General features: G+C 43.4%; 1 protein-coding gene across 2 annotated transcripts; it reads left to right on the forward strand.

The window, feature by feature from the left end:
- Positions 1 to 1,022: 1,022 nt before the first annotated feature.
- Positions 1,023 to 9,210, forward strand: LOC101168925 (zinc finger protein 513). 2 transcript variants are annotated; one of them, XM_011483094.4, is made up of 7 exons: positions 1,023 to 1,207; positions 1,486 to 1,759; positions 4,977 to 5,099; positions 6,117 to 6,251; positions 6,339 to 6,833; positions 8,003 to 8,196; positions 8,296 to 9,210. In XM_011483094.4, exons 2-7 carry the CDS (start codon positions 1,720 to 1,722, stop codon positions 8,893 to 8,895), a joined length of 1,587 nt encoding a protein of 528 aa, XP_011481396.1. In that variant the 5' UTR covers positions 1,023 to 1,207; positions 1,486 to 1,719; the 3' UTR covers positions 8,896 to 9,210. The 2 variants fall into 2 exon arrangements, with proteins under 2 accessions (XP_011481396.1, XP_011481402.1); XM_011483100.4 differs by having other exon boundaries at positions 1,490 to 1,759.
- Positions 9,211 to 11,781: the final 2,571 nt, after the last annotated feature.

The raw sequence follows: 11,781 nt of genomic DNA on the forward strand, positions 1-11,781 counted from the left end.
AAAAGAGACAGCATGAGGGGCAGTTAGAAGCAATGTCAGTGTTGCAGCTGTATCTGTCTTTTCAATAAAGTTTAGATGCTCTTTAGAACAGTCTAAGTGATGTTAGAGTCCTGATGGCTTGCAAGAGTTCACTCCAAGTTTTAGTAAACACAAAAAAGAAGGATTTCTGTTTTTAGGAGTTCCTAAATGATGGTAAAGGCAAGAGTGCATTTGTGGTAGATCTTGTGGAGCATTGAGGTCTTTTTAAGACCTGTTAAAGAAGAAATTCGTAGACAGCCAAACCAGTTTCTGATTACAGAAAAAATAAATAAGTATTGGGCCTACTGAATATTGCAGGAAACACTGAACTAATGCTTTTCTTTACAATTAAAAGTAAGTAAACCAAAAAAGTTAAGAGCTTATTCCACTGTATGTGATTTATTTTTCACAGGACCAAAATTGGCCCCAAAGGCTTGTCCCTATTGCTAAGCTGGTGCTGGTGTTGCTGCACTCAAATGTAAAGTTGGCCTAAAAAAACAAGAACATGAACATTTTGGCCTTGGATTGAAATGTATCATCAATAAAGACAATTAAAACAGCAGGCCTCGAGCCAAGTTTGAAGTGTTAGCCATCCACGGAAATTCTCACATCAAAAAAGGCCCAAGGCCATTACTACAAGTGACATAGAGTTTTAGTTTTTTCTAAACGCCTTGTCTTAGTATGTAGTTTAATTTGTTTATCATGTTATTAACGTGAATAATTTACTTGTGTTGATCTTTAAAATGTCATATTTTTTCTTATAACTTTTCAATTCAATTCTTTTTTTTTTCTTTCTTTTACCTCCTGGTGCATTATTTCAAAATTACACCTTCACAAAACTAAACTTGACGTTTAGTTCAAAAGTTTTTTTATTTTATTTAGTTTTTTAAAGATAATGACCAATTTCTAAGACAAGGGGTTTTACGAGGATGCCTCGTTGAAAAAACAAGTGTTTAAAAATTGCAAGTTAATGGACAAAAACGTAGTTGTGGATGAACTACGTAACCCACAATCCCTTTTTCCTGGGCGTGACGTAATGCGGAACCCGGACCCGGCGCAGCTCTGTCAGTGGAGTGTCTGTGCCAAAAACAAAAGGCTGCTGTTTGTTTGAGAACTGAACATTGGTTCTCGTGAACATTTTTCGTCTTTTTTGAGGGACTACCCGTTGATATGTAGCGCTAACAGCGAGGTGAAAACTTATACTTCAACATTAATACTATTACTTTAACATTATTTTGGCGTAAGCTTCATAGTTCATTAATATTAAAGTTAGCTGCCTGGTAGGCTAGCTGGAGGGCTACGACTATTTCTGCTAAACAAAAAGAGAGGAGACATACATGGTGGTAGCATTTAAGTCGCATTTGCTTGGCTATTTTTAAAAATATTGTGTTGCATATTAACTAATGCTAGTTGGTTTTAGCCCTCAATAATTAAGTTGTAAGCGTTCCGCTTGGGCTTCTGTCTCAGCCAGGTAGTAGCCGCCCGGTCGTAATGACACCGCCGCTGCTGTCTTTTGGAGGAAGAGGAAGAGGAAGGAGGTGATGGTGTTAATGACGATGACATGCAGTTAGCTGGCCGCCCGCCCGCCTGGCTGGCTGACGGACGGACGGACGGACGGTCGCACGTTCGGGATCGGAGCCCAGTCGGTCGGTGTGACACCGGCAGACACCAGCGCGGGATCCGGGACGGAGAGAGACGAAGATGCCGCGGAGGAAGCAATCCAACCCTCAGCCGGTCAAATGTGAGTTTGTGTCCACTCTTCTCCTTTTCCAGATTCAATCAGTACTGTCACAGAATAAGGAAGTGGCTTTATGTCCACTTTACTACTATTTTGATTGTTAGTTTTAAACAAAAACAGAAGATTTTTTTTTTTCAAGAATTAAGTCACAACCCAATTTAGCTAGACGTTGCTTATCCGGTTTGAGGTATTTAGCTTCATCCTCTTCCTCATTATCTTCAAGAGAGGAAGACTGCTGTCCCTGGAGCTCAGTGTGTTTGTGGCTGCTCTTCCTCCTCACGGCTTCCTGCGTCCACTTCCTCTTCACCTGACCTCCCTGAGCTCCTTCTTCCCCTCTTCCTTCCTGTCTTTCTTTCCATGGTTCCTGTTTGATTCCATCTCATTCCCTTTTTTGTGTATTTTCCACCGATAATAATAATAATGGATTGGATTTATCTGCGCTTTTCAAGACACCCAAAGCGCTTACATTATGTCCATTATTCATTCCCTACTCATTCATACTTGGTGATGGTAGCTACGGTTGTAGCCACAGCTGCCCTGGGGCAGACTGACAGAGGCGTGGCTGCCTACGGCCCCTCTGACCATCACCGGGATCATTCATGCACATTCACACACCAGTGGAGCCACACTGGAGGCAAGGAGGGTGAAGTGTCTTGCCCAAGGCCAACAACATTTTGGCTGGTGGGAGCGGGGATCGAACCGCCAACCCTTCGATCATTGGACGACCCGCTCAACCACCTGAGCCACTGTTGCCCGAGCACTCTCGCTGTCATCCCTTCTTTAAAGACTCACTCTGATTTTCTTTTTAAAAGTGTTCTTACCATGGTCTTTTGGCATTTTTCTCCTGAAGGAGGATATATATATACAAAGAAAATTAGGCTTAAACTGCATTTCTGAGTATTTCTTTATTGTGAATCAGGAGCAGACAGAAAAAAATGCAGTTTGAAAAAAACTTGTACAGCAAACAGCTCAGCTTCATTCTGATGTGCATGACTAGATCATGTATGTTTTTGGTTTTATTTTCATCTAAGTTAGCATAAGTGTACATAGACAGTTGGATGATGGGAAACGGGAGCGGGCTTACTCCGTGCCAACAGTCGTGCCCACATCTCAGAGGTGAAGTTCTAAGGAACTCCTGCTGCTCTGCAGAGAACTATTGTCTGATTTTGTCTAAGAATGGAATAAACATAATTAAAAGAGCACTGGAAAAGCGTTTAATATAGATCAAAAGATGATTGGAGTGGGTTATTAGGTTTTCAGAAATGCAGGTAAAGGCAGCGTCTCTCCGTCTGCATTCACTATCACCTGCAAATGAGGAGAGTCTAAGAGGAGTGGCATCCTCTCATTTTAACAAACTTGTCCTGTAAACGGTGACGTTTATGCGAAGGGAAAAGAGATTGCAATAAGGAGCTTGTGCAACCCAGAAATGGTTGCAAACATGGCAATTTGACCAAAGACGTGTTCCTGTTTTGCATCAGGTTTTGTTAGTTTCCAGCCTGTTTGTTTTCTTTTGACACGAATGGTTGTATAACAAAGCCAAAGCTGAGTTTCCGGCTTTCCTGTTTATCCACTCACCTGGACTGGAGCAATGATGTCACACACATGTAAAGATATGGAAACTCAATGGTACGAAGCCCAGAGAGACGACTGTTGTTGTGATTTCAGGCTATACAAATAAAATTGAATTGAATTGAAACTATTTTGAGATTTAGGCCTACTTTAACTTATTAGCGTCATTACAGATGATCGATCATCTTTTACTTTATAAAAAGTTCCCAGAGATCTTTTAATTATGATTAAGCTGTTTATAGGCAAAAATCCAAAAACCTTTGTTGTTGTCTTGGTCATAGTTTACTGCAGTCAATGGCAAACTATCTTTCTTTGAAGGACAAATGCAGAAGGTGTCAGGCTTGTTGGCGTGTCTGGGTTCAGTAGATCACTGTAACCAAATCCAAGTTCTCCATTGGTCAAAATTTGACCTAGTTTAACTGGTTACGCTTGTTCAGTGGCCACTCGTCTTGTGCGTACAGCCTGGAAATGGTCATAGAAACTAGCGTAGCGATGCATGAATGTTGGAGTTTTCAACGCAAAAGCCTAAAAATGCGTTTACGTGTGAAGTCAGGCGCTGTAACGTTAGTTGCCGAGGTACCCTATAGACATTCACCTCGGAGTCGTGGGTGGGACCGTTAAGGGGGAACCCAACCTCCCCTTCCCCTCCCTGTTACTGAGAGTTCCAGCAACCGTACCGTTTTGATCCAGATGTCGGCTCAGACGAGGAAAACTAAGACGTACACGGATCAGAATTGTGCGGAGCGAGCAGCTTGTGACCTGCAGATTGTAGATTTGACGTAACAACTACAAGCTTTTTCATCGTTTTTCATCTGCTTCTGATTCGCAACATGTTGAGTACAGAAATACTCAGAAATGGATCTTAATTTTCTTTTATATATCATCATCATCAGAAAAATGGCACAAGAACATGTTAGAAACACCAAAAACCTGATTTTCATCTGAGCAGGTTTTAAAGGAGGTGCAGCAGCAGCAGCTTCAAAAAGCTACATTTTTGCTTCCCTAGCAAGATTCTTATCGATTACGGGACAATAGCCGTCTGTTTGGAGGCGCCTACAAAGTCATTTAGCATGTGAGCACTTCAGGTTGGGAGGGTTGCAACATTTTAGGGATGGAGCCTCCGCACGCTTGATCTTTGACACCAAATCTCCATGTAAAAGAAGTCAAAAAATGAGAATAAAAGTAGCAAAAAAAACTCTAGTTTGGTTTAAGTTTCATCTCATCAGCAGGGGACATCTGATTGAATACAACGTTGTGTGTCTGTCATTTGTGTTGTTTTAATCCTCCTCCTTTTTCCGGACTCCCTCCTCATCCTCCAGCTCTTCCTCCTCCACCCTTATCTCATCCTCACTGGCTTCCTCTGCTTCTTCCTTGCCCCGTGTCGTCCCTTCATTCTTCCTGCCCTTCCTCTTCTCTTTTTGTCCCTTCTCCCTATTTTGATGCTTTCATTTTAGATCCTTGTTTCTGCAACAAAAAGTGTCTCGCACAACTTTTACTGATTACGTTTTACCATCAGGACAGAATAAAGACCCAATCTGTTGATTTCAAAAAGTTCTCTATGAAAATCCCACTTTTAGATGAAATCAGGCCCTTTTCCTGAGAGGACTTTGAGAACTCCTCCTCACTTGACGCTTACGTGTTTTTTGTTCAGTGGAGTCTGAAGATGGCGTGGTGGTGTGCGAGCCCAGCTGTCTGGTCCTGGACAGCGACATCCTGCTGAGCGGGGAGCTGGAGTTCACCGAAACGGACCTCATCGGTCTGGACAGAGAGGCAGGTTGGTAACTCCATAAATTTCAAGCCAGCCGTTTCGGGAGAAGTTCACAACCAAATTTGTCTAATAAGTCCAGCTCTCAGCAGAAAAAGTGTCAAAACCACTGACTGTATAGGAGAACTGAACTGAATGACAACCCCCCCCCCCCCCTCCCTCCGTGCTGCAAACAGGAAGTACCTGCTAGCTCCAAGAAGCCAGACTTCTATAGAGACATAATAAACAGCTATTACTGTCAGTCATTCTGTTTGTCAGAATAACCATTCTTGCTTTGCTACCTTTATTTAACATATACTTGATAATCACATATTATTATTTCTGTAGTGCATATTATTAAAGTTTGAAACTGCAAAAATGGTTGTGTTGCTGCTGTTTTCAGAGACTTCAAAAGGGCCTTTGATACAGTGAGCCATCATGAACTCATGTCCAGACTAATTTTACAGATAAAATAATGATATGGATTCTGTCATCAGGTTACAGGCAGCGTGAGCAGGTATGTGACATTAAGTCGCCTTACCTTCATTCTCCAGTAGAGGTCCCTCAAGGATTAATCTTAGACTTAGGGGCATTTCTATTTTCACTTTGTCTCTGTTGCTTACTGACAGTCACTGACACGTGACTAAAGTCCCCTCAGAAAGCAGCTCAACTGCTTTCAATGGCCTTCAGAGGTGGTTGTTTCAAACCTGTCTTTGCTTGAATATATTTTTAAAAAAAAAAAGGTGCAAGTGTTCTTCTCCAAGCCAACATCAAACCTGATATCAGGTTATTTGAGCACCAGACCTAGCATTTAAACTTGTGCTTTTGGAGTTTTTACAATAAATATGGAGACAGTTTTATGGGAGTGGTTATGGAATGTTGGTATGTCTCCCCCTGCTGACCATTTATTTGATTGCAGGCTAAACAGACTAGGAGACATTGTCCCTTTATTATGTAAAATGTTATGGGTAATACATCTTTAATTAAAATATTATTTATAATTAATATTTTATCTTTATATTGCTTTTGGTTTCTGCTCTTCTTCAGGTGTGACCGTCTTCTCTCTGAGTGTGGAGGATGACCCCACAGCACCTACAGATTCCACCTTCCCAGCCATCCTGTCCTGTAAAGGCTGCGGTCAGTTGTTGGAGGACACGCCTCTGGCTGCTGGCTTGGAGCTCGGTTAGTTCTGTTGCAACAGCACGTTTCCATATTTTTGACTTTAAATATTCTTGGTTTAAAAACAAAAATGGGATTGCTTGGTTTCAGGTGTGGGTCTGGCCCTGGGGGCTGAGCTCTACTGTCTAACCTGCGAGGCGGCGGTGCAGCATTCCGCCTCCATCGACTCGTTCAAGGTCGACAGCCCCGACCAGCTCAACCTACCCCCCAATTCAACCCCAGACAAAAAAAGGAGGGGCGTCGCCAAGTCGGAAGGCGATATTCCTCAAAAGCTGTTCTCCTGCTCGCTGTGCACCTTCACCTCCCGCTACTCCAACCACCTCAAACGCCACATGAGAATCCACGACGGCCAGAAGCCTTACCGCTGCCCCGCCTGCCCGTACGCCTCCGCCCAGCTCGTCAACCTGCAGCGTCACACCCGCACGCACACCGGCGAGAAACCATACCGCTGTGTGCAGTGCAGCTACGCCTGCAGCTCCCTCGGCAACCTGCGGAGGCACCAGCAGATGCACCTGCAGGAGCGGCCGAAGAAGAAGGAGAAGCGGCAAGGGAAGAGGAGGAAGAGCAAAGGTGGAGCTGAGGAAGGTGACGTTTTCCTTTGCTTTTACACTTCGTTATAGAGGAAAAAAACCTTTTGACTTCTATTTTATCTGAAATTTGTTTCTAATTTTAGAAACATTGGCTCACATTTATTCAGCTGCATCAAAACTATTCTGTGAAGTACTCCTAGGAACTATTTATGGACCCCATATTTTTCATCTTTTTGGACGTGTTTCTATGTGGCAATTTAAAAAAATAAAACATAAAGGTGGAAAAAAAGGAACAAACTTTTAATCTTCATTTTTTAAATAAAGTTTTGTAAGCAATAAACCAAGACTAGATGATGACCTCATCATCTGCGAAACTTTCTGTTTTCTGTCTAATTTTCTTTATCATTGATGCAGAAAATACAAAGAAAAAAAAGAGGAAGAGAAATTTTCTGGTGGGTTTTTGAGTTAAGTTAACCTCAGCTGAGGTTAGAGGCCCAAAGGTCAACATTCAGGAGGTCATTGTTGGTTTAGGCTCCAACTAGCAAGTTTTCTGAGTGAAACAGGAAGAGTTCGGTTCTGTCTGAACATTCAAAGAAAAGTGGGAGGAGCTTATTAAAAATAGGCATGAAAACCAAAAGAAAGAGGTCGGTAGGAGAAGTGCACACATGATAAAGGAAACACTTCTAAGTTTTTGTTAATATTTAACCCTTTAACACCAGAGCTTTACTTTTTTTTAACTCCATTATTGTCTAAAAAATTAATGTTATTCCAGCAAATTCTAAAGCGGAGAAAAGCAGCCTTATGCTGAAATGCAAATCTGGCGAACATCGCTCCAGTTTTTTTCTTTCACAGCTTCATTCTGATATACAAAAGACATGTTGTCATTCATATCCAGTCAGGCACAAAGTGCAATTATTAATTCTCCTTCATGATCAATTTTCAAGCAGTTGGCACTTCCGTGAAGTCAAAGGGATGCCATCCATACGTCACTACCAAATCCGAGTCCTTGATTGGTCAAAGTTTGACTTTGTTTGTCTTCCAAAGTGCGTTCAATGTCGGAGCGTTTTTATGTGAAGCCTGAAAATGGTCATAGAAACTCGCGTAGCTATGTGAGAACACAGAAGCCCTAAAATGTGTTGCATAGACTTTTTATTAAAATGTATCAAACGCGTGTTCCCGAGGGCGGGGAGAACACGGCTTGACATCCTGTGTCTGTGTCTGCAGTGATGTCAGACCTGACCCTGCGGGTCTCCCAGGACTCAATGTATCTGCAGACGTTGGCGAGCTTCAGCACCGCCTCTGGCCCCCTCCCCGTCCTCCTCTTCCCCCTCTGCTGCCGCGTTTGTGGCCTCACTTTGGAGGAGGCTGACTTAGAAGGGGACAAAGCTGAGGGGGAGGCGGAGTCTGATGGAGCGCAGGTGTGTTGATGTGAAATGTAGCTTTTTTTTTGGAAAAGATGAGTCAGTGCTGTTTCCATGGTAATGTTGGTCGCTCACTGGTGTTACTGTATCTTTCAGGTGTGCCGTCGCTGCTCTTTGGATCTGCTCCCCAAAGAGGGGTCGCAGTCCCGGCATAGCACTCGTCGGGCATCCAGGCGCAGCACCAAGCTGTACCGCTGCCCTAACTGCCCTTTCCTGTCGCACTACCCCAACCACCTGGCCCGTCACTCCCTCACCCACTCCGAGGAGAAACCCCACCACTGCCCCTGCTGCTCCTACAGCTCCTCGCACCTCGACAATCTAAAGCGCCACATGCGGGTCCACACTGGCGAGAAACCGTACCAGTGCCCATCGTGCAGCTACGCCTGCGGGAACCTTGCCAACTTGCGGCGCCACGAGCGCATCCACTCGGGCGCCAAGCCCTTCCACTGCAGCATCTGCGGCTACTCGTGCAACCAGAGCATGAACCTGAAACGCCACATGCTGAGGCACACAGGCGAGAAGCCGTATGCCTGCGGCGAGTGCGGCTACACGACGGGCCACTGGGACAACTACAAGCGGCACCAGAGGAAACACGGACACAACACGGACAGCTGGGACAAGCACGCCCCCATTAACGGGCTTAGCTGGGACAAGAGGGCGCCGGACAGCCAAAGTCAGGGACTGGAACACACATAGATGCTCCGCAGGCGTGTGTGTGTTGAACAAAAACTCAGGTGCCTTTGATGGACTTTACTGCTGCACTGACTTTACAGAGGGGCCTTTGTTTTTGTCGAAAGTTTACAAAGGTTCTCACCTCTCATCATTGATAATTTCAGCTAAAAAAGTTTATTTTCTCAACAGATGATCAATATATTTTTGACTGGAATTCAGTTTTTTTTTTTAACTTTTGGTTGAACAGAAGTGAGACCTCCCATTTTTAGTTTTGAGGTTTCTGCAGCCTCCAGCTGACAAAGACGCTTAACTAATAATAAATATAAGCATGCAGAAAAAGTCGTAAAGAGTCATTTTTAAAAGGTTTTTTGTATTCCCACTGCAAATTTTTGGCGTGAAAAAAATGGGATTGAAAAAGTAAAAAAATTGGTGACAGCCAATAAACAGCTAAATGTTTTTGAGCGGCTACCTCATGCTGCACCAGCCTTAATAAAGGTTAAAAAAAAATCAGACGTGTATGTGTGGTTCTCAATGTTCATCGGGTTAAAAGTTTAGACCGTAGCACCAGCTGATCAGCTGACAGTTTAGCCTATTTCCTTAACCTAACTGTGTCCAGTGTCAGTGGTTCTACCAATGACTATTAAAAATGTCTTGCTTCCAGATCCAATCAAATGAAGTCAAATCAGTTGCCATACAGACGCCGCCATGTTGGAGCCAGACGACGTCAGTAAGCGCGTGTTGATCTGAGTCGGTCTGAGTCGACGTTTCTGTGGCAACCACTCTCGCCAATCATGAGTGAGCTTGTTGGAAGGCTTAATACTTCAAAATGGTCCCATACCACTTAAACCCTTAATCCGTAACCCTTGTGCTAGTAATTTGTAAGCGTGTTTGTTGGTCAGTGGCATTTGTACTGGACAAAGATTCCATTTAACCCTTGTGCTATCTTAGATGACCCCACCCTTGCATTGATGTGTTCTCCCTACCATGACAAAGGTGGATAAAGGTGGAAAGATTTCATGTTATCCATGGACACCAGTGAAGATCACAACTCATTGAAGAAAAAAGGTTCAGTGCACTGTCTAGTGGGTCTAGATGACTCAACTCCCAATGGTAAAGTGCCTAGGATAGCACAAGGGTTACAAATGAGCTACACAAAATCTTTCAAACGTTCTGAAACATTTGACGTGAGACACCCTACTTTTATTGAGACATTTCATTGGTCAGTTTATAATTTAAATAACTGTAATAAAGAAATGGCTAAACTAGGCTAAAGTGCGCATCCCTGCCCTCAGATCCTCCTCCTTAGTAAGGAAAAACCCCACACGAAAAAAACAGATTCCAGAAATAAAAGAAGAAACCTCAGGGATGTCCACATGAAGGAGGGATCCTCTCCCAGGACAGACAGGCGATGTACTAGAACTCTTAACCCTTGTGCTATCTTAGATGACCCCACCCTTACATTGACGTGTTCTCCCTACCATGAAAAAAGTGGATAAAGGTGGAAGGATTTCATGTAATCCATGGACACCAGTGAGGTTCACAAATCATTGAAGAAAAAAGGTTCAGCGCACTGTCTAGTGGGTCAAGATGACCCAACTCCCAATGTTAACCCTTGTGCTATCTTAGATGACCCCACCCTTACATTGACGTGTTATCCCTACCATGATAAAGGTGGATAAAGGTGGAAAGATTTCATGTCATCCATGGACACCAGTGAAGATCACAAATCATTGAAGAAAAAAGGTTGAGCGCAGTGTCTAGTGGGTCTAGATGACCCAACTCCCAATGTTAAAGTGCCTAGGATAGCACAAGGGTTACAACGGCAGACCTCACTGACAAGGGGTGTGTTCAACTGTTTGGGGGCTGCAACTGAAAAGGCTCTTTGATCTTCAGATCTCTGGACTCGATGTGGAAAATACAAGTGTAAAAGATACTGAGGTGGCAGACCATTCAAACATTTAAAATCCAGAAGTAAAATCTTAAAAGAAAATTCTAAAAGACACAGGCAGGCAGTGAAGCGAGCCTAATATAGAAGTGATGTGTTCACACTGTCTGGTCCCCCTTAACAGGTGGGCATCTGGTAGTCCAATTCCTCTGGTTCTGCAGTCCAAGCTGGGAATTGAATTCCGCCAAACAACCTTTGCACTCATCCAGGCTCCTTCCCCACCATTCCATGTCCTAAGAGCCAGTTTGGGAAGCTGACGATTGCCATTTTTGTTGCACTGCTAATGATAGGGTGGGGGTGTGAGGGTCTGTAAACTAGCGGGAGAGAGCATTGAAGGATGGGTAATGGGACACGGAGGTGGGCATACTGCGCGTTAACAATTCCGAGGTTATTTTCTAATGAACTCCTGCCGCTTCGCAGAAACTATGTTCTAGAAGACGTCCATCAGTTATAGATAAAAAATACACGGAAACGTTTTTAAAATAGATCAAAAGAGGATCGGAGTGGGACTTTTTATCTCTTCATCTCCATAAAGTTATAAAGCCGTGAGCCCAACCTGAAGATTTTCTGATGGGTTCATGACCCAATGTCTTCTAGATATTTTTTTTTTTATCGTCTTCTTCACACATCTCTGTCTCTGACTTAATCAAAGAAAACAGAAAAAGGCGACTTCCTCTTTCAGGCCTCCTGTTGAGGAAACACCTGTTCTTACACCCATGGGTGTGGAGAAGAAAAAGCTATAGGGGGGTCAAGTCGAATGTACACCATAAAACAATGCCGACACATGGATGGGTTTATAATGAAACATTTTATATATATTTATATATATAAATATATATTGTTCATTCATAGCAAAGAGAAGAAGAAAACAGGAGACCAAAGAGTTTCAGATGGAGGTGTGGTGTGGGCTGATGGGTAAGATTAGTCAACTGTGACTCCGATGAGCTTCATCACATTGGTACAGC

This window comes from Oryzias latipes, chromosome 2 (genome assembly GCF_053564925.1).
Source record: "Oryzias latipes strain Hd-rR chromosome 2, Olatipes_Hd-rR_3.1".
In the NCBI taxonomy this organism is placed as follows: Eukaryota; Metazoa; Chordata; class Actinopteri; order Beloniformes; family Adrianichthyidae; genus Oryzias; species Oryzias latipes.

What these genes read in the sequence shown, in the direction of transcription:
- LOC101168925 (XM_011483094.4), top strand. Translation starts at nt 1,720, where the DNA reads ATGCCGCGGAGGAAGCAATCCAACCCTCAGCCGGTCAAAT. An exon ending in CGGTCTGGACAGAGAGGCAG is followed by an intron (nt 5,100 to 6,116) that starts GTTGGTAACTCC and finishes GCTCTTCTTCAG; the next exon opens with GTGTGACCGTCTTCTCTCTG. An exon ending in CAAAGGTGGAGCTGAGGAAG is followed by an intron (nt 6,834 to 8,002) that starts GTGACGTTTTCC and finishes CTGTGTCTGCAG; the next exon opens with TGATGTCAGACCTGACCCTG.